The following is a 22,245-nucleotide window of genomic DNA, read 5'->3' as shown; positions in this document are numbered from 1 at the left end:
ATAATAGTATGATTATATATCAAGATAAAAAATACAATCTGCAGAAAATCCAACACTACATTAGCTGTATATGGCATGGTGCAGTCTTGTATAAACCAATGGGTGTCCACGAGAATCTGAATTGACATGAGCTGCAGTAAAAAGTCATTCTAAACTATGTGCAGGTACTGTTACTGCTTTGAGTTAAGTTTCATTTAAAAAAAAAAAAAAGTCCAATTAAACAATGATTCGACAGGGCTATCTGTGTGGTCACTTTCCCTCCACGACTGCTTATCTGATGAAGCTGGTGTGTGTGTTGGGGGGGGGGGGTTATTGCCCAAACCATACATTCTGCTTATTCACAGTCCTTCCAAATTAAAATAAACTTCATCTGAACACCGAATATTGTGTAATACTGCATTTCTCCCCTCTGTCCATGATTTCAATTGAAGCTTTTGCTGCTCATCATTTTTGGAAAGTTTATGCATTATAATTTTGCGTGGAAAAATTTTCAAATCCAGTTGAAATACAGTGGGGCCTCAACTTCTGATGACATCAACATCCGATATTCTCAGGAACCGATTTACCTTCCATACGATCTTTTATTTTAAGGACCAATGATATTTGCAGGAACCATAGATTTTCAATATACAGTGCAAATAATGTGTTTTGCGCTGCATTGTGGGTTGAAGAAATGTTTGAAATGTATTTGTAAGATGGGATATTCTCTGTGAATGAAATCCAATAAAAAGACTCCACCTGATATACCTAATTGCCATAAATATCTTCCCAAAGGGTAAAATGCATAATTAATAGAAATATTAGAAATCATGCAAATGGCAATCATGAAAACCAAACATTCATCTTATTGCATTTACGTGTACAAACTGAAATGACAAGTTAACGTAATAGTATTATGCACTGTAAATCAGCAAAATAAGTATTCAGTATTTTGTTGAATACTGAAGACTTATTTCCATATTGAATTTCGATTTATCAGAAAAGATAGTGTCCCATTGCTCTTTTGTCTGTGAAACACGCGTTTCAGCCCAAGCAAGTCGCTTCTTCCTCATTTGTTGGCTCAACAAAGGCATCTTCTTGGGCCGATAGGCATGCAGACCACATTCCGAAAGCCATCATTTGGATAGTTTGTGCACTTTTTTCAACACCAGAGGCCATCTCAAAGTAAGTCCAGTTTTAGATCAGGAGCACTGGCATGGTGATTACAAAGGCATAGCCATTTCAAATATCAATCTTGGAAAGGCGTAGTCACTCTCTTACGGCCTGATCCAGGTCTTCTCTTCAAATCACCAGTTTCATGCTTTAATTTCAGCACCTGGGATACTCTTGACTGGTGGCAGCCTATTTTATCAGCGATAGCACGCATAGAAAGCCCTTCTTGGGACAGAGCAACAGCTACACTTTTTTTTCCCCTTGGTGTCAACTGAAAATATGGAGCCATGTTTACACTCCCGCAAAACAGGATACTAATGAGCATGTATACCCTTCCAATACTGTATTTACAGAAACTGCTGATGCCTTGCAATTACTGTCTTATTGTATTATTGTTAGACAGTAATTGCAGTACCTTGCAATTACTGTCTAACAATAGAAGTGTTATCTGACCCAATACCTTCGCTTTGCGACAAACAAAATGACTGTAATCAAGCAATATCTTATACGTTTCACTACAAATGTTACTTTTTTTTTAAGGTGATGCAGTTTTTTTGTCCACCACTATAGCTGGACTGATGCATTGGTGGAAATTTTCAGACGTGTGTCGCGGAACACCATTCGCACGATTATTCTCAACCAATTAGCATCTTTATTATTGTTCAACACAACTTTCCCCGCATGTTACAGTACTTCACTCAATTTCTTTATCTTCTGTTTGATGTGCTTGTCCAGTCTGTAAGTAGAGTGTATTTTTGTTAATTATACAAAACTGGCTTCTTCTGGAAGCGAATGCCCAGGAGAACATTCATCACTAAGGATGAGGCTAGTCTACCTGGACACAAGCCTGTGAAAGATAGGCTCACTCTCCTGTTGGGTGCCAATATCGCTGGAAATTTTAAGCTGAAGCCTTTGCTGGTGTATCACTCTAACATCCCCAGAGTATTTAAACAACAGAACATCAACAAAGGCACGCTGGGAGTGTTCTGGTGCAGCAATAAGAAGGCTGCACGAGATATGTCTTCAATGAATGGGCACTTGAAGTATTCTATACTTCAGTGAAGAGTTATCTTGAGAAAAATAAGCTTCTTGTGAAGGCACTGCTCCTGTTGGCTAATGCATCAGGCCATGATCCCGACCTTGTCCAATCTCTCGAGGGACAATTTGACTTTGTGCAAGTCAAATTTTTGCCACGCAACACCACTCCTCTCCTTCAACTAATGTTCCAGCAAGTGATTGCAAACTTCAAGATAATGTTTGCAAGTTGCTTTGCAGCATCCTCTGCTGAAATTGCTCTCACCCTCTAAGATTTTTGGAGGTCGAAGTACAACAATCTGGACTGTGTGAGGCTAATCGTACGTTCTTGGAATGAACTTACGATTGGGCCTCACCTTATTTATTGAACATACACCAAAATATTCCGAGTCCACAAGTTTTTTTTTTTTTTTTTTGTTTTTTTTTTGTTTTATTAGCTTTTTTGGATTACCCTGTATTACAGCTTGGGGGCTTTGATATTTTATGGATACTAACTGCAGAGTCATTTTCATCCCTTTACACAGCCATTTTCTTCAAACCTGTGGTATAAATAAAGTATTGTTTCTTGCAGATGCCCAGTGAGTTTCAAAAAATAAGCCCGAAATCTTCTCTGCATTGCAGTTACAATCTTTGTTTTGGTTAAAAAAACAAAACCACAACTTAGCTTTCTACTTGTTTGTGAGGCACAACTGTTTCTGTCACTTCGCTTACTGAGACAAGCTTGTGAAGTGCTACGATTTATTTCTGCTTTCTAGTGAATTTTCCAGAAACTACTGCAGACTACCACCAACTTTAAGTGGAATTCAATGAATAGTTCAGTTTTAGCTGACAATACAAATGTCAACATTTCGTGAGCCACCCTGTAAATTCCAGTTTTAAAAGCAGTCTGCCTGTTTTCTAGATCAATAGAGGCCTCAAAGTATTAGGACTTTAATTATAATCATCCTATGCTATTTCTGTAAAAAAACCTTATGGAATCAATAATTAATTTAGGTATGGATAAAGAAGATGCTTTGATAGTTTTTGAACAGCATATCAGGCAGTTAGAACAAGAGGAAGAAGAGGAGAAAGAGCGACAGAGAAAACGCACCAGAAGGCAGCAACGAAAAAATAGAGAATCATTTATTGTAAGTAACCCCTTTGTTCTTCTTAACCAGTTCTTTTTCAACAGCAAGTTAAACAGATTGTTCTCATTTAACTGCTGACATGTTTTGTATTTTCATTATTATGCAGTTTTTTCTACTAGGGAGCTTTTCTTTCTGTGTTTTTTTTAGCCCCCACATATATATTCTAATGTATTACATTTCTTATCACAAATATTTGTAAATCAGGATGCCTCAAAAGTCATTATGCACCTCTATAAATGACATGTATCCATATAAAACTTTCATATAAAATATAATACATAAGAAAAATGAGATAAATACTTATTGTGCAAATCTGTACATAATGTAACTTAAACAAGCATACAGGCACCTATGTGTGTTTGTTAAAACATGAATCGAGTTTGCCTCGTATATTTTGGTAACTGCATTCATAATGGCTTCCTCCAACTCTTGACAGCTGTGAGAATTATTTGTGTAAACAATGGGGTTTTCATTGCCTCTAGAGGAAGAGTTCAGAGCTCTGCAATTAGGGAAATATGAAAATATGGGTGGGGGCAAATGTAGTTTGTGTTGAGTCAATCAGATAAAACCATATTCTGTACTGCATTTGATTTTCAATCATTGTAATCATTCTCCTCTCACTGAAGACCAAGGCTAAATGCTCAGTACTAAGGCTTAGCCTTATGTTCAACTTAGGGATAAGTACTACTGTCCACAGTTCTGCCCACACTGCTAATATAATTTTAAAATGTATAGCATCACCTGACAGGTGAATAGTCTCCATCATTGAAAATCAAATGCTTAAGCATACAAATTTATTTGATATCAGCTGCTGCATTGAAATATTCTCCTGCAATCTTTTAGTATCAAAAGGAGTCTACTTTCAAGTCACATGAAGATATTATCAGTATGTAGAGTGGCATTGTCTTGTTGAAAATATGCACTAGTAATTTCATCTTCATTTAGCTATCTTATGAAGGGGTAAAAAATGGAATCACGGTAAATTTTCATATTTGTCTTGAAAAAGTGTGCAACCAGTTATCTATCAGCATGTCATGGCGCACACCATATCACCAATTTTTAGATTGTGGTGTGTGTGTGTGTTAAACCAGGCTGACATAATATTACATTGGAAACTTGTGTATTGTTAACAGAATCTGTGTTTCTAAACCAAAGGTAACTCCCCCCCCCACCTGTCATGTCTTCCCTTTCTGTACACATTATAATCACCATATTCCAAATTTTTCATTGCCAATATTACAATGACACCATGTTTCTGTTATACCTATAATGTCAGAATTTAATTAATGATTTTATAAAAAAAATTGATTTGCTATAATATTAGCATTTGTTTATAAGGAAGTGTATACGTGCCTGTTTGTTCTTTTAGTCACTGTAACACAACCTGTATAATTGCTTGTTCTTTGAAAACCTCCAGCAGGCCTTTTAATCCCTTCTCACCTTGCTTCCCAGTATAGTATGTCCCAATAGAAGCAGTGTAAGGACCAGTTCCACCTCTGCTTCTTATTATTAATCTATTAGTATGTGTATCCCTTCCTTCAATCTAGTGGTTTTACAACCCACCTAATTCTCTATCAATAGCGTCAGCAAATATTCTTCCATTCTTTCTATTCGTTCCTATAAAAAGCAATGCTTTCTCTTAACAATCATTAGTTAGGCTTGCTAAGAAAATTATACCTTATGAACCTTGCACAATCTGTTCAGCATTGAATTGATTGACAAGGCTCTCATCATTCTTGAACAAAATTCCAGACACTTTCACATTCACTCCTAACTCATGGCTTTTTCTCAGCACTTTATACTTGTTAAGTAAAGCCTCAGATTAATCATGTTTAACATCTGTAGTACCAATAAAACCAACAAATTAATAACATAAATGGTTACATTGAGCAACAATATTATTATTATTATTATCCATATGGTGCAAGGAAGCCTGAGGCTTATGCTGCACCAGCCAAAAAAGAAACAAAACAATTTTTGAATTACCCTGAGAGAGAGAGAGAGAGAGAGAGAGAGAGAGAGAGAGAGAGAGAGAGAGAGAGAGAGAGAGTCAGAAGTAGAAAGGAATCATCAAGAAAGAGAAGAATGGTGATATCCAGCTCAGGACCCTGGGCATGCCAAGCCCATACTCACAAGATTTGAGCCCCCAGGGTTCATATCACCATTTATGCCTTTAGAAGACTATAATTGTTCTCCATTATCACCAGTTTGCTTCTAGCAGACATCCTAGTCCTATTTTACCTATCCTTTTTGCATCAAATGTTCCATATTGCAAATTCCAAGTATTGGACCCTTATGGGTAGCATGTTGGTTATGATCAGTTCTCCTGCATCTGGTGGAAAAGGCCTTAGTCAAATCAAATCCTTTCAGTGACTTGAGGAATTTTGTAAGGTTTTTTTCACAGTATGGTTGAATTAGTTGATAACAACTTTTTTTTTTTTTTTGTCTAGCAAACAACCCAACTGAAAGATATGTGCTTTATACTTATGCGTCATAACCCTAGCAGTTGCTTTTGCACTTAACACATACTAACGTAACCAAATATTGGAAATTGAATATTCCAAATATTGCAGAAATGATAATAATCACAGCGAAACCTTTCCAAAGCCAACACTACTGGGGAAGAAGAAAATGTTCACTATAAAGAGTGTCCCATTTAAAGAGGCCAGTGTAGCTAGTTTCAATAATTTGAAAAAATGAAATTCACTAACTTGCACTGAGTTTATTGATTATCATTGAACATATATGTTTAAATTAAATTTAGTAAATAAAAATAATTAACTTTCAATATAAAGCACATAACGTATAGTAAAAAATAAATATAAATTACTTTCTTTAGAGCAAGGATGACCAGCATGTGACATGTGGGCCACTTCTAGCCCACTTCTCAAGTTGGGCAAAATAACATAAAAATTATACAAATGATTTAAAAGATAAGAAATGAGAACTTCTCATATGCATATAGCTTAATGCTTTTTTTTTGTACGTGTGAAATATACACTTATATATACATGTACTATGCGCACGCACGTGTGTGTGGTTTTAAGTTAGAGGAATGAAGATAGATGCAAGAGTGGAGAGAAATAGAAAGGTAGTAAAGACAAAGAGATGAATTAGACAAAAATAAAGATATTAGAAAATGAGGATATTAGGTAATAGAAACAAGAGCATTGGATAACTGAAAAACGAGAGAGAGAGAGAGAGAGAGAGAAAGAAAGAGAGAGAGAGAGAGAGAGAGAGAGAGAGAGAGAGAGAGAGAGAGAGAGAGAGAGAGAGAGAGAGAGAGAGAGAAAGATTGGTTGAAAAAGTGGGTGAAAAGGGAGGAAAGTAAAGGAATAATAAGAAGAAACTAGTAAGACAAAAATAGTGAAAAGATAAGAATAGAGAGAAAGAGATAGATGGGTAAAGAAAGGGAACAGATTATTAATCACTCATTAGGTGGAGGAACAGTAAAAAGGTAAAAAAAAATGGGAGTGAAAATAGGAAGACAATAGTGAAAGAGAAAGATAATGGGGAATCGAATGTAGATAGAGAGGAATAGCAAGAAGAAGACGACAAGAGATGAGATGGAGTGAGAATGGTACATGTAATAAAACAACAACATAAAAAAAGTATATAAATATGTATGATATATAATGCTAAATGACTACCTTTTACTTTCATCTTTCGCATGGCCAGCTCCACTTTCACTGAGCTTCATCTTCATGTGTTTTTCATTTGTGGTAAGTTACTTTTGTTTTTTTCATGTCTTCTGTAGAACCAATTATAAAATATATGCCACCACATTAACTTTTTACCCCTTTTTTTTTACTACTTTTGGTTAAATTTTTTATGAAAATTCAAAATTGTCAAAGTTTCTAATACCTTTTTGCCATATATTTTGTATCTGAAATAGAGACAATCTTGATATTGTTATTTTTTACATACAATTTCAGTGATTGGTCTTGAAAAAGATACTGAGATTGTATGGTGCATAAAAATAACTAGCTCCTGTGCTGGTCCCATAGGAGCTGGTTATTGTTGGTGGCTCTATTGTCAGGGAGACAGGATATGTATTGTGCAAAAAGGATAGGTGGAATAGGACCAGGGTATGTCTGCCAGGGGCAAAAGTTGACGTTGTAGATCAGATATCATCTTTTAAGGGCACGAATGGTGATATTGTTGTATATGTTGACACTAATGACATTAAGAGTAGGAGATCTGCAGACTTATTTAACAAGTATAGGTCAATGTTGAAAAAAGTCACGAGTTAGGGTTAAATTTGAAAGTGTCTGCAATTCTGCCCAGACACGATAGGAGGAAATATATGATGAGAGCCTTGTCAGTCAATTCGGCCCTGGAGAGATTGTGCAAGGCTCATAGGGTAGAATTTTTTTCAGCATGGTCTTTGTTTGTTAACAAGAGAGATTGTTTCTACAGGGATGGGATGCACTTAAATAGAAAAGGTGTAAGAATTTGCTGATGCTATGCTATCGAGGCAGTGTTAGGTGGGTCGGAAAACTGCTAGCTTGGGGGGATTCACAGACTGATAGATTAATGGTAGCCCCTGGCAGAGGTGAAAGTGATTCTTCCACTGCTTCCATTGGCGCCTCCGTAGCCAGGTGGGCAGGAGCAGCAGTGCATAGCACACACTTCTTGATTAGACCGGGGTTCGAGCCCATGACCACCAGATACGGAGGATGTGGAAAGGTCAGGGAATGACCACTGCATATCCCCGGAGCAATATGGCCTTAGTTGCTAATGCTCCTAAAAACCTAACAACAACAACTGCTTCCATTGGAATGAGCAGTAGTCTGGAAAGCAAGGCACTGGGGATTTCAAGGGCTGCTGGGAGTTATCATGGAACAGGTAAATACATGGGTTGTGTTAGGGTAACTAAGAGTAAGAACAGGTGCACGTATACTTGCATGTACACCAGTGCTAGTAGCATAGTAAGTAAATTTGATGAATTTGAAGTGCTGGTGAAGACATCATAGGCTGATCTTGGGATATCAGAGGCATGATGTCACACAGAAATAAGGAATGCAGAATTGGAATTTGGGGAGTACAATGTGTACAGAAAGGATAGACATGACAGGAAGGGAGGAGGGGTTATGCTGTTAGTTCAGAAACATATAGAATCTAAGGAAGTGCATCCTGTGGACAGGGCAGTATTGAGTCAGTTTGATGTGACATAAGTACTGGAAAAACCAGGTTGAGAGTAGGAGTGCGTTATAGGCCTAATGATTCTGATGAGTACAATGAACAGCTGTTTAGAGAAATAGAGTGGGCCAGTAAATCAGATTGTCTTATAATGGGGGATTTTAACTTCCTTGATATCAACTGGAACTTGCTGGTTGGTCACTCACACACTAGTAAGACTTTTGTGGATTTATTGGATGACTGTTTTCTACAGCAGCATGTTTGAGAGACTACTAGAGGGAGTAATACTCTTGATCTGATTATCATCATTGATTCTTCATGCGTTAAGAATCTGCGGATAAAGGAACTAATAGGTGGCAGCAATCAGAATATACTGATGTGGGATTTAATTAAAGAACTACCATTGGGGGTAAAGGGAAGGGTTTTTGCTTTCGTAAAGATGACTACAGTGGTATGAGAGATTTTTTAAAATTCTATACAGTGGGACCAACTGATGATGTCACCAGCAGCAAATTCTAAATGGGAACCATTCAAGGAATTAAACTTGGAAGCTACTAGGCATTTCATACCAAATTAAGAAATACTGTTCAAGGTTTAAAGCCTAAATGAATGTCAGACGACCTAGTGAGACTCATGGCAGAGAAGAAAAATTCATGGGACACATAAATTATCAGGAGACACAGATGCCTGTGGTAGATATAAGATAGTCTGTAATCAAGTCACAAAGGATGTTAGGGAAGCGAAAGCAGATTACAATGGCAAATGATGCAAAAAAAAAAAAAAATCAGTAAAAATTTCTTTACTTATTTAAATCTGGAAGGAAGGGGATGAATCAGATTGGTCCACTTGACATTGATGGTTCGATTGTTGATGCACCTGCTGAGGTAGCTGACAAACTGAATGAGTATTTTGCATCTACATCCACACATGAGAAGTTATTCAAGGGGGTGAATGCCAGAGTTTTCTCAAACTCTGCCAGGGAGTTAAACGATTTTGTAATAACAGAGCATATTGGAGGAGAAATTGTTGAAATTGAGCATAAGAAAGGCTCCGGGTGGATGGGATCTATCCAGTTATATTAAGGAAGCAGCAAATGAAGTTAGCAAACATTTAGCCATAATTATGAAAGCTTCCTTGGACTCGGGAGGTCCCTATGGACTAGAGATGTCCAAATGTGTCCCCAATTCACAAAGGGTGACATGACTGACAGTTATAGTTCAAACGCAGCAATGGTTTTTTAAGGGGAAGTCTTGTCTGACTAATTTGATTGGATACTATGATGTGGTCACAAAGGAACTAGATGCGAAAAATAATTTTGATATCATATACAGTCGGTCCTCGTATAACACGTGTTTACATTACATGAATTCGATCATACACGATTTATAAATAGGGGAACAATATCTTATATAACACGAACTGAATTTGCTTATGCACGATTCGCCTTTGTGTTTACAAGAAATGGCAGTCGAACGCAGAATCACCCCAACCGAACGCAACACGATAGGAATGAAGAGAAGATTCTGAAAATGTATTTGTTTTTTATATCAGTGAAGGGGAACACATTTCACCATAATAACATAAAAACCAACACAATTCCAGCTATCGATATAATCGCAAGTGCAATTAGATGGAGTTTTCTACCAGTATATAACAGATTCCACTAGCAGAAACGCAACTGGAAATTGTTTTATGGTAGTAACCCAAAGAAATGTGCTTTAGTAAAATGTGAGGTGTAGTGTATCTTGGCCTTTACGGTGTTGTTTATTCAGTTGCTACACGGGCGCAGCTTTGTTTATGTGTATCAAGCGTGCCTCCTCGTTTTGTAATTGTGCTTTATTCCCTAAAAATTAGTAAAATACTTAAAAGGTGTGAAAAGGAAGTGTCCTGGCGAAGACACTGCAGATTCAGAAAGAAAAACAAAAAAAGCAATATCGATAAACGGAGGCGGACTGGGTCAAAAATTCTTACCCGGGAAAATTTATAGTGGCCTCATACTGCGGTTTATGGCCAAAATCACACCGGCCTCCCGCCCACCGGGATTTCCCGGGTAAGGCTTATGGCCAGTCCGCCTCTGTCGATAGAGAAAAAATATGAAATTGTGAAACGCTTTGAGCAAAATGAAAGACCATATGATATTGCACGTGCTACAGACCGAAATGAGGCAACGCCGAGAATTACAAAGAATGCAGAGAAAATAAAAATAACTTTCATAGCAGGAACAACACAAAGTGTAATTAAAATCCTTTAGATTAAGACACAAAGAATTGTAAGAGATGGAATGGCTGTCATCTGTTTGGATAGAGAATCAAACAAAAAACAAGTTTGCTTATGATAGAAGCAAAAGCATTAGCAATGTTTTATTACGTAATAGTCGTAATAAAATACGTAAGCATTTTATTACGACTATTTTATTTAATATAATAATTTTTTTACTATTTTATTAATAAATTTTTATTATTTAAATAAATAATAAAAAATAAATATTTTTTATTATTTATTATATTATAATAAAAATAAAAGAATATTATAATATTTTTATTACGTATTTTAATCGTTATAAAACACATAAGTATTTTATAACGATTAAAATTACCCGATTATTTATTGTGTTTGGTAATGTTTTGGTTCCAAATGTGTGTTCAATCTTGGGTGGTCGGCACCTAACCCCACTTTTCCCATAGGGCCTGTTGTTTATATTGCACGATTTTGCATTGCACGAGGGTTTCTAGGAACGCAACTATCGTGCTATACAAGGACAGACTGTACTTGGATTTTAGGAAATATTTTGATACTGTGGCACGAAATGTTGTACATTTTGATACTGTACAGATTGGAGCAGTAGGGCATTAAGGGTAAGTTACTACGATGGATAAAAGGATGGTCGAGTGGGAGAAGGCAGTGGTAATCAATAGACACTGCTCTTCAAGGACTAATGTTATTAGTGGAGTCCCTCAGGGTTCGGTGTTAGGTCCATTGTTGTGATCTGTATTTATCAATGATATTGTTGAAGGTTATCCTGGTTAATTGTCTACGTTTGCAGACTGTATGAAGGGTGTCAGGGTTGTTAATGACAGTAATAATAGCATGCTACTGCAACAGGATCTGTTAAAGTTGAGCAGATGGACTGAGAGGTGGTAACTGAAGTTTAACATTGACAAATGTAAGGTACTGCATATGGGTAGCAGTAATCCCAGAGAAACATATCAACTGGGTGGTACTACACTCAGGGTAGTGGAGAATGAAAAGGACCTGAGCAGACTGTCCGAGCGGTGCAGACAGTCTGCAAGAGTAGCTAATGGTGTCTTGTCGATGATATGCAGGAATTTTGCTGGTAGGGATAAGAAGGTGATTGTCCCCTTGTATAAGGCAATGGTCAGGCCACACCTTGAGTACTGTATACAGGTCTGGAGGCCTTATTTTAGGAAAGATGTAGAGCTGCTGGAATGTACAGAGAAGGGCAATGAGATTGGTGGTGGCTCTAACCTTTAGCCCACATGTACAACAAGTGCAGTGGGCGCAGGTGGCGATGTGAATATAGTATTAGTTTCAGCACAAGCACAAACACTTCTCAGTTTAGTTTGCCTGTGCATCGCGATCAGAACACATGTACTGATCGCGATGCACAGGCAAACTAAGCATTGCTGTTACCTAGAAAGGCTTAAATTCTGCAAATTGCAGCTTCTGGAGACTGCCTCCGATCAGCTGCGAGGTGATCCAGTTGAGTTGTATAAGGCCTTGAATGGTTTGAGCAAGCTCAATGCTGATGGGATTCTACTTCTTGCTTAGATTACTCACCTGAGTGGACATTAATTCAAGTTCAGGGAAGATCTATTCAGGAAAATTTCTGCACATTGTTGTAGAATAGATATGCGGAAATTTGCCTTTAGCCAACGACAGACGAAAGTTTGTTGGAACAAACTTACATCTGTCGTAGAAGTTGACAGCTTAAATAAATTCAAGGCAGAACTAGACAAGCATTTGAAGTGAATGGATGGGTGAAATGGGAATGCATTTTTTTCTTTCTTTCTTTCTTTCTTTTTTTTTTCTTTTTTTTTTTTGCTGATGCTATGTAAGCATGCTTTCTTGCATGATATGCGTGTACTAATGCTAATATCTACTTTTCTTTAGATATTAAATCATCTCTGTATACATTAAAAAAGTTTTCCTCCTAGCAATATTTATTCAAGCCAATGGGATGGGAGATATGCCACTACAAATGCAATTAATTATTGACAACTGCCTCCATAACATTCAACAATCTCGTGCATGTGGTTCCCTGTCTAACATTTGATGTTCCATTGTAACGTTTATTGTATATTAATGAATATTGTATACAGTATTTGTAAATAATTTAGTATTTTGAAAATATTTTAAATATTTGTATAGTTTGTAAATATTTCAGTTATATATTTTAGTCCTGCTCTTTCGGATGCAACAATATTCCTCATGCATTATGAAATCCAAAGCAAAAGGCCTTTCCCTAGACCTATGTAAATGCAGGTAAATAATTACATAGTGATATTTATTCAACCTTGAGAATGCCGGGCACTACAAATGCACAAGTAAATAATTTCTTGGGTCATTTCCTGATTAGATATCAATCTGTGCATTTTGACAGGTGTGTCTTTTATGTAGAAAAGATTTGACTTACTCGGTATACCTCTACATTTTACGTAGAAAGGCATACACAGGTGTGGGCGAGCAGGATTTGAAGCCCCCTAGCATATATTAAAATATATATTTTTATAATTTATAATATAGAAAATGTATGTTTCTATATATTTTGTTTTTATAATCATATATATTTTTATATACATTATTTATGTTTGATTATGCTTGCCATTCTCATGCCATCTCTTCTCATTTCTTCTTGCTATTCCTCTTTATCTACATCCCTTTCCTCATTATCTTTCTCTTTCACTATTGTTTTCTTACTAATCTCCTTATTCTCATTCCCTCTTTTCTACCTTTTTACTGTTTCTTCACCTATTGAGTTCTTAGCGAATCTTTTCCCTTTTTTCACTCATCTCTCTCTCTCTTTTGCACTATTTTTACTAATTTCTTCTTATTATTCCCTCTTTTATTCCTTCACTTTAACTCCCTCTCACCCTTGCCACCTATTCAACCAATTCTCTCTCTCTCTCTCTCTCGTTTTTAATTTATCTAGTTCTCTTATTTCTATTACTTCTATTTTTATTCTCTGTTATCTCTCTCACTATTTTTGTCAAACTAATCGCTCCCTATCCTTACTCCCTTTTTATTACCTTTCTACTTCTCTCCACTCATCTATCTTCGTTTCTCTGCCATTAAAACTATTAATCATCATGCTTGTTGGGTTGGTCTGTCTGTCAGTAACCCTGGCACATGAATATTCTGTTTCTTTCCTTTCCTCTCTCTTGTTTCACTTTCTTATTATTTCATTATCTTTTAATATAAAGTTTACATTCTTCTTGCATGTGAGATTTTCACATGTGGACTCCCTGCAGTATCTATGTATACGTTTCAAGTAATGTGCCCATTTATGTATGAATATAAAATGTGGTAGATTTGGACTATAAAAGACAAAATTGAAATTCTCTAAATTTCTGATCTTCAAGTTGATGAAATTGATTAAATGATAAATAAGTCTATGTAGAGAATATTACTGCATAAGAAAAGTAAAAATGGGCTTTTTTAAAAAATTTTTTTGTGTGTGTGCTGTCATGTATTATCTGTGTTTCAAAGTAATTGTAGGCACTGTTTGTAATAGGTATTTTCAAAGAAAATAGCTTTGAAAATATTTAGAAAAGCTTGAACCTGTTAGTTTCATTTTTCTGATTTGGATTTATATAAAACAAAATTGAATCAGTTCTCTGGATTTCTGATCTACACGTTGATGAAGGAGAATCAAATACACACATAAATAGATATAGACAATATTACTGAATCAAATTAATATATTTTTTATAAATCATGATTTTTCACACAATGTTTTTTAAATTCTAATTTGATTTTTGATGATAATTTTGTATTGGGCAGTCAAGTTGAGCTCAACATCGAAAAAATTATAAGCATGTTCAATCACCTCATTAAGGACAATTATTGCATAAAAGGAAAGTACAAAGGGTACTAGGAAAGTTTTGCAATACAGCTTTGTTTATTTAATTTTTTCAAAGTAATTTCCACTACATTCAATACACCTCTCCATCCTCCGAAACCAATCTTAAAACCAGTTCTGCCAAGTTTCACTAGGGAGTAAAGCGCACTCGTTGTCCCAAGCCCGTAGAAGGTCCTCATCACTGGAAAACCGCCTCCCTTTTAGCTTCATTTTCACATGTGGGAACAGTGCAAAGTTGCAGGGAGCAAGGTCTGGGCTGTAGGGAGGGTGCTCGAGAAGTTTCAGTCCTGTCGTGGCCAAATATTCGGTGCAGGCTTTGGCGCGGTGAGCTGAAGCATTATCGTGATGGAGGTACCAGGTGTCCATTCTTGACTTTGGCCGCAGGTTCTTCATAGACCCAATGACTTTAGGCAGGCATTGTTCAGTATACCACTTAGCTGTGACTGTCTTCTGCATGTCCAAAACGACACGTTCCACAATTCCACTCGATTTGAAAAATACAGCTATCATTTTCTTCTTTACAGATCGGGGTAAATTTTACATTTTCTTCTTTAGAAAATGTAAAATTTACATTTTCTTCTTTACAGAAGATCGGGATTTTCTGACAATTGCGGGTGTGTCGTCATCATCAAAGATCCAAACTTTGTTTTGAGCCTTGGTCGGCAGATTGTAATAGTACAGCCAAGTCTCGTCACCTGTCACGATGTTGTTCACATACCGAGATTGTCCCTTATCAAACTTTTTTAACATCTCCCGGCACCAAGTCACACGTCGTGTCATCTGCTCTTCAGTCAGTTGATGCGGCACCCAGAGAGAATAAAGTTTCTTCACGTGCAAATGATCTTGCAGAATCGAACGAATTGCTGGTGCATTTAGGCCCAAAATATCCTCTATCTGTTGGTAGGTCACTCGCCTGTTTTCATCAAGCATTTTCCTCACAGCAGTAACGTTTTCCTCCGTAACTGACGTTCGTGGCCTTCCCGGCCTCTCAGAATCCTCCAGAGTGAAATTTCCCCTTTGGAATTCTCTATACCACCTGAATATCGTTGTACGATGTGGACAATCGTCATCTAGTGCAAGAGTCATTTCTTCTAAGCACTGGTCTATGGTTAAACCACGCACGAAATTATACCGCAAAACTGTCCTTATCTCATTTCGTGACCACGATGCCATCGCAAGCACTTTACACTCTCACTACTAATGAATAACTGAGCCCATCGACTTGGCACGGCGGCTACTATGCACGTATGAACATGTCTCAACATGCAGTAACAAGCAGCTTCCTGTGATTCATTGTTGCGTCATATTGCAAAACTTTCCTAGTACCCTTTGTATATGGAACAGAGAATTGAAATACCTATGTAAGCTTTATATTATATTAATTTCTTTAAATAAAAAAAAATATATATATATATATATATATTTAATTTCAGTTTATCTGTTTAACTAACATGCTATTCATTTATGTAGCTATTAAAAAATATTATTAGGTGGCAACTGACACATCTTACATATGAAGCACATTAGAAAAAAGGTCAGCCATCCCCTAGTTTAGGCATTTCATTTTCATTATTTATAATTAGATCACTCACTGGTTTTAATCCATATTAGTATTAGTATTAGTAACGGCCGTATGGTGCAAGAAAGCCTATGGCTTATGCTGCACCAGCCAAAAAAAAAAAAAAAAAAAAAAATCCGAACAAAACAATGATAAAAACAAAAATTAAATAAATAAATAAATAATAATAATTAATAAATAAATAAAAATAATAAAATGAAATTAAAAATTAAATAAAAAGGAAATTAATCCTATCATCCTATGCGCTTCCCTTACCCGAAAGTACTATCCAGATGACCTTTGAATTTCCCCAAACTGTTGGCCTCTACCACCCACGAAGGCAACTTATTCCAGTAATTTATAACTCTCTGGCTAAAATAAAACTTCCTGCAGTCCAATCTAAACATTTCCCCGCGTAACTTGAATTTATGTCCCCTAGTTCTAGCATCATTTATAATCTTGAAAATTTTGTCCTCATTCATTTTACTGATGCCTCTCAGAGCCTTAAACACCTCAATCAAATCTCCCCTAAGGTGTCTAGTTTCCAAACTCTGCAACCCACATATTCGAAGTCTTTCTTCATACGGATGCCCTTTTGCCGATCTCACCAGGCGAGTTACCCTTCTTTGCACCCTTTCAAGAAGCTCGATGTCTTTCTTTAGTTGCGGTCTCCATACTTGAACACAGTATTCCAAGTGTGGTCTAACAAAAGCCTTATATAATGGGATTATCACGTCCCTATCTCTACTTGCAAAAGTTCGATAGATCATCGATAGGACACCATGGGCCTTCCTTGCAACCTGTTTACAATGCTCAGAGAATTTCATGTCTGACCGTATCGTAACACCCAAGTCCCTTTCCTCCAGTACTGGGTTTAGTTGAACTCAACCAAGTGAATAAGTTATTTTGGGATTACTGTTTCCCAGGTGTAATACCTTACACTTTGTTGGATTAAAGCACAGCTGCCATTTTTCTGACCATTCTTGAAGTCTATCTAGGTCTCTCTGAAGAAGCTCAGCTTGACAGTGATCATTAACTACTCTACCAATTTTAACATCATCTGCAAATTTAGACATCACGCCCTCTATCCCTTCATCAATGTCGTTTATGAAAATCAAAAACAACAGTGGTCCTAATACTGATCCTTGGGGAACCCCACTTCTTACATCAACCCAATCTGAGGAATAGCCATTTATCACAACCCTCTGCCTCCTGCCCTGAAGCCATCCTTCTATCCATCTAAGGATTTTTCCAGTGATTCCAACCTGTTCCAGCTTATAAAGCAACCGCTCATGTGGGACTGAGTCAAAAGCTTTGCTGAAATCTAAATAAACAATGTCGAAATTATTCCCTAAATCCAGCTCGTGAGTGACCCTTTCGAAATAGCGAACCAGATTTGTTAAACATGATTTTCCCTTTACAAAACCATGCTGAGTATCCTTGAGAATTTCAATTCGATCCAAATGATCCTGAATTCCACCCTTGATCAATGCCTCCATGATTTTCCCTACTACTGAAGTCAGACTGACAGGTCGATAATTTCCCACTTCACTTTTAGAGCCACCCTTATGTATGGGAGATACATTTGCACTTTTCCAATCCAAGGGAATCTCCCCAGAGTCTAGTGATGCTCGCATAACCAGCCTCAGTGGTTCAATGCACTCGCTTGCCGCCTCTCTCAAGATTATAGGGTATATTCCATCAACTCCAGGAGCCTTACTAGTCTGTAGGCTTGAAAGTTTTTTCATTAAATAATCTTGCGAAATTTCAATATCATTAATTACATATTTTTTAACTTCGCTCCCACAATTTCCCATTGCCACAAAAGGCTTTTCATTTGTAAATATCGATGCAAAATAACAGTTGAGTTCATCTGCAACGGCAGCTGGTGTATTTATTACTATCCCCTTTCCCTTACGTAAAGGTCCGATCTGGTTTGTCCTGCTCTTCTTGGCATTTATATATGTGAAGAATTCTTTATCCCCCCTCTTTGCTCTGTTTGCTAGTGATTTCTCATAAACTGCCTTTGCCTGTCGAACCTTTTCTGTGGCTCTATTACACATCATCTTGTTGCTGTTATAGGCTTCAGTACTTTTTATTGCTCTGTAACGTTTCCATGCCACCTTTTTCTGCTCAAGTAATGTGGCAACTTCACTATTCATCCAACTTGGAACCCTTCTCGTGGAGTATTTTTTTAATGGTATATACGCATTCAAGGCATCGGTGATTAATGTTTTAAAAGCGTACCACAGTTCAAATGTATTCATTCTCTGCGCGATATCTACCCAGTTAATAGAGGCCATGTAGTACCTTAAGGCATCGTAATTTCCCTTTCTGAAATTAAAACCCATTCCTTTGCCTTTTACTTCTGCTACCTCTCTCATCATCATCCACCGTAGAACTCCGTGATCACTTCCTGCTACTGGTTCCTCTACTGTCAGCCCTGTTATGTCATCTGATTCATGTGTGATGATGAGGTCTAGGATATTCTTTTCTCTAGTACTTTCCCTGACATGTTGATACAAATAACAGTCATCTAGTTGATTTAAAAATTTTGTTCCCCATGTCGAGTTTCCTTCCCATTTACTCCAATCAATTAGAGGCAAATTGAAATCACCCATAATAAGGCATTGACGCTTACTTGCCCATTCCATTTGCATGTAGAGGCTTTTGTCATAGTCTTCACAATCACCTGGTCTGTAGATTACGCCTACTCGCATTGTACCTTTGTTTCCAACTATCTCACACCATACAGACTCTATACTAGCATGTGAAATGTCTGAATCTGGGAAAGCTATCGTCGCACTCAGGCTGCTTCTGATAAGAAGCATTACCCCACCACCCCTTCTATCTACTCTATCCTTCCTAAATACATTATACAAGCCGTACTGAAACTCATCATCCCCAATTTCCGGGTGGCACCACGTCTCCGTAAGCCCTATTATGTCCGCGTTACTTGTTTTAACCAGCAGTTCGAATTCGCTCATTTTATTGACGACACTTCTAACATTACTGTATAAACAATTAAGATTTACTGTTCTTGTATATTTAACAACCCTAACACAACCCTTGAAGTTTTTTAGGCTCTCTTCCCTGATATTAGCTACCTGCTCACGTGAAACGTCTTTGCCCCCAGAACATCTAGATAATACGTCCAGTTGGGGTAACAGATAAGAACTCTTAAGGTATGTGCAGGAGTTACATTGACCAATATTATCAGATAAACGCGTGTCAGTATTACCCACATCCCCCCTAACCAGCAGTTTCCCTGAGCCTTTAAGGTATCCTCAATAATACTGGCAAAAACTTTTGCACCACCTTTGTGCCCACATTTATGCCCACAAAAAATTCTTTAATGTGATTGATCATGACTTGCCCCCCAATGTAACACAAACTGAATCCTATACACAGACAAACTACGTTTAGTATGCCTGTGTATAGGATTCAGTAGTTTAGTATGTCTGTGTATAGGATTCCCCTCAGTTATGGCAACAGTTAAGTAATGTGTGCCAGTAGAACTGCATTAGACAGTCCAAACAAAGTTTGTAGACATTCTGTATCAGCAGTAAGCATATTATGCAATATGTCCACTGCAAGTAATGTTAGTTCACTTCCCCACCCCTTGGAGATTCATCATTCTCCTTGTATAATGCTAATCAAAAAGTTTCTGTACCCATGGTGCACAGCCTGGCCACATTGACAGAATGAAATTAAGTTAGATATCATCTAGTTTATTGCAATTTACCCAGATATTTTAGATTATTATAAAATCTTGTTTAGGGAATATGTTAATAATTATGGAAGAGATCCTAAGCTGATGTCATTACCTTTACAGATGTAGTATATATGTTGCCTATCTAGACTTATCACATATCTTGATTAAAGTATATCATATTTACTATATAAATAAAACTGTAAAACTATATGTAATTACTAGGTCAGAAATTACTATCTTTGCAGCAATAAAACCCCACTCTTTAGGTTAATGCTATTAATGCAAAATGTATGTTTTGTGTCCATTTGAACACTTATATTCACTCAATCCAAAATTGTTTAGACAGAATGCTTAAATAAATGCAGAATTCTTTGGATAACAGAGAATAGCATTAGCATTAGCATTAGTAGAGGCATTTTATGCAAGAAAGCAAGCTTATGCAGCATCAGCCAAAAAAAAAAAAAAAAAAACCCACTTCCACTTCACCCCTCTGTTCGTTCAAAATACCTGTCCAGCTGAGCCTTAAACTTATTTAGGCTATCAACCTCCACCACAAGGGATGGCAGTCTGTTCCACCAACCAACCACCCGCTGGCTAAAGGCAAATTTCCGCACGTCTATCCTACATCTGTCTTTCCTCAATTTGAATTTATGCCCTCTCAGGTGATTTTTCTGAGCTAGAGGAAGAATCCCATCAGCATTGAGCATGCTTAAACCATTCAAGGCTTTATACACCTCTGTCAGATCACCTCGCTGGTGCCTAGTCTCCAGACACTGTAATTTGCAAAACTTAAGCCTTTCTTCGTAAGAGCACCCCTTTATTCCATTCACTAATCTTGTTGCCCTTCTCTGTACTCGTTCCAGCAGCTCTACATCCTTCTTGAAATGAGGCCTCCAGACCTGTATACAGTACTCTAGGTGTGGCCTGACCATTGCCTTATACAATGGAATAATCACCTCCTTATCCCTGCTGGAAAAATTCCTGTATATCATTGACAATACTCCATGAGCTTCTCTTGCAGCCCGTCTGCACTGCTCAGAGAACTTCATATCTGCCTGCACAATCACCCCCAAGTCCCTTTCATTCTCTACCACTGTCAGTGTAAGTACCACAGAGTTGATACGTTGCTCTGGGCTTGCTGTTTCCCATGTGTAGTACTTTACATTTGTCAATGTTAAACTTCATTTGCCACCTCTCAGCCCATCTGTTCAACCTTTCCAGATCCTGTTGCAGCAGCATAGTGTCAGTAGTGTCCTTGACAACCCTGCCAACCTTTGTATCATCTGCAAACTTGGACATTAAGCTTGATATACCATCATCAATGTCATTTATAAATACAGAAAACAATAATGGACCCAACACTGAGCCCTGAGGGACTCCACTAATAACATTAGTCCACAATGAGCAGTGTCCATTGATTACCACTCTCTGTCTTCTCCCCCCTCAACCACCCCTTTATCCATAGCAGCAATTTGCCTCCAATGTCACACTGCTCCAATTTGTGTAGCAGTCTTCCATGTGCAACAGTATCAAAAGCCTTTCTAAGATCCAAGTATATAATATCAAAGTTATTCCCTGCATCCAGTTCTTTTGTGACTGCATCATAGTATCCAATCAAGTTGGTCAGGCAAGACTTCCCCTTAACAAAACCATGCTGTGTCTGAGCTAAAACTGAAGTCTTGTCTAAATGATCCTGCAGTGCTTCTTTAACCAGTACCTCCATTAATTTTCCTGGAACAGAAGTTAAGCTCACAGGTCTATAATTACTTGTGTCAGCCTTTGATCCTCCTTTGTGAATTGGGGTCACATTTGCACATTTCCAGTCTATGGGTACCTCCCCTGAGTCCAAGGAAGCTCTCATAATTATGGCTAAGGGTTTGCTTACTTCCTTTGCTGCCTCCTTTAATATAACTGGATAGATCCCATCCACCCCGGGTGCCTTTCTTGTGTTTATCTTCAACAGTTTCTCCTCCACTTTACTCCCAGTTATTTCAAGATTCTGTAGCTTACTGCTAGAGTTGAATACACCTCTGGCATTCCCCTATGTATAACTCCTCATGTGTGAATGTCGATGCAAAATATTCATTTAGTTTGGTAGCTACCTGAGCAGGATCATCAACAGTTGAACCATCGATATCAAGTGGACCAATCTGATTCATCCCCTTCCTTCTAGAGTTTACATAAGTAAAGAACTCTTTGCTGTTTTTCTTTGCATCCCTTGCCAAGGATTTCTCGTAATCTGCCTTCGCCTGCCTAACCTCCTTTGTAACTTGGTTGCATATCATCTTGTATCTATCATAGGCTTCTGTGTCATGTGTTAATTTGTAAGTATCCCATGCATTTTTCTTCTCTGCCATATGCCTCATTAGTTCATCTGACATCCATTTTGGCCTAAACCTTGAACAATATTTCTTAG

General features: G+C 37.4%; 1 protein-coding gene across 4 annotated transcripts in view; it reads left to right on the top strand.

Annotated features, from left to right (window-relative positions):
* Positions 1 to 22,245, top strand: part of Prp40 (pre-mRNA processing factor 40) — a 434,121-nt gene that overhangs the window by 178,696 nt on the left and 233,180 nt on the right. For all 4 annotated transcript variants that reach the window (XM_090383606.1, XM_090383605.1, XM_090383604.1 and 1 more), the window contains exon 15: positions 3,181 to 3,314. In XM_090383606.1, the coding sequence (XP_090239732.1) occupies positions 3,181 to 3,314 (134 nt within the window). The remainder of the gene's footprint in view (positions 1 to 3,180; positions 3,315 to 22,245) is intronic.

The sequence above is a fragment of the Mastigoproctus giganteus genome, chromosome 10 (genome assembly GCF_048544385.1).
Source record: "Mastigoproctus giganteus isolate SK-2022 chromosome 10, ASM4854438v1, whole genome shotgun sequence".
Lineage (NCBI taxonomy): Eukaryota > Metazoa > Arthropoda > Arachnida > Uropygi > Thelyphonidae > Mastigoproctus > Mastigoproctus giganteus.
The sequence above is the reverse complement of the archived record's forward strand: the minus strand, read 5'-3'. Positions and strand labels throughout refer to the sequence as shown.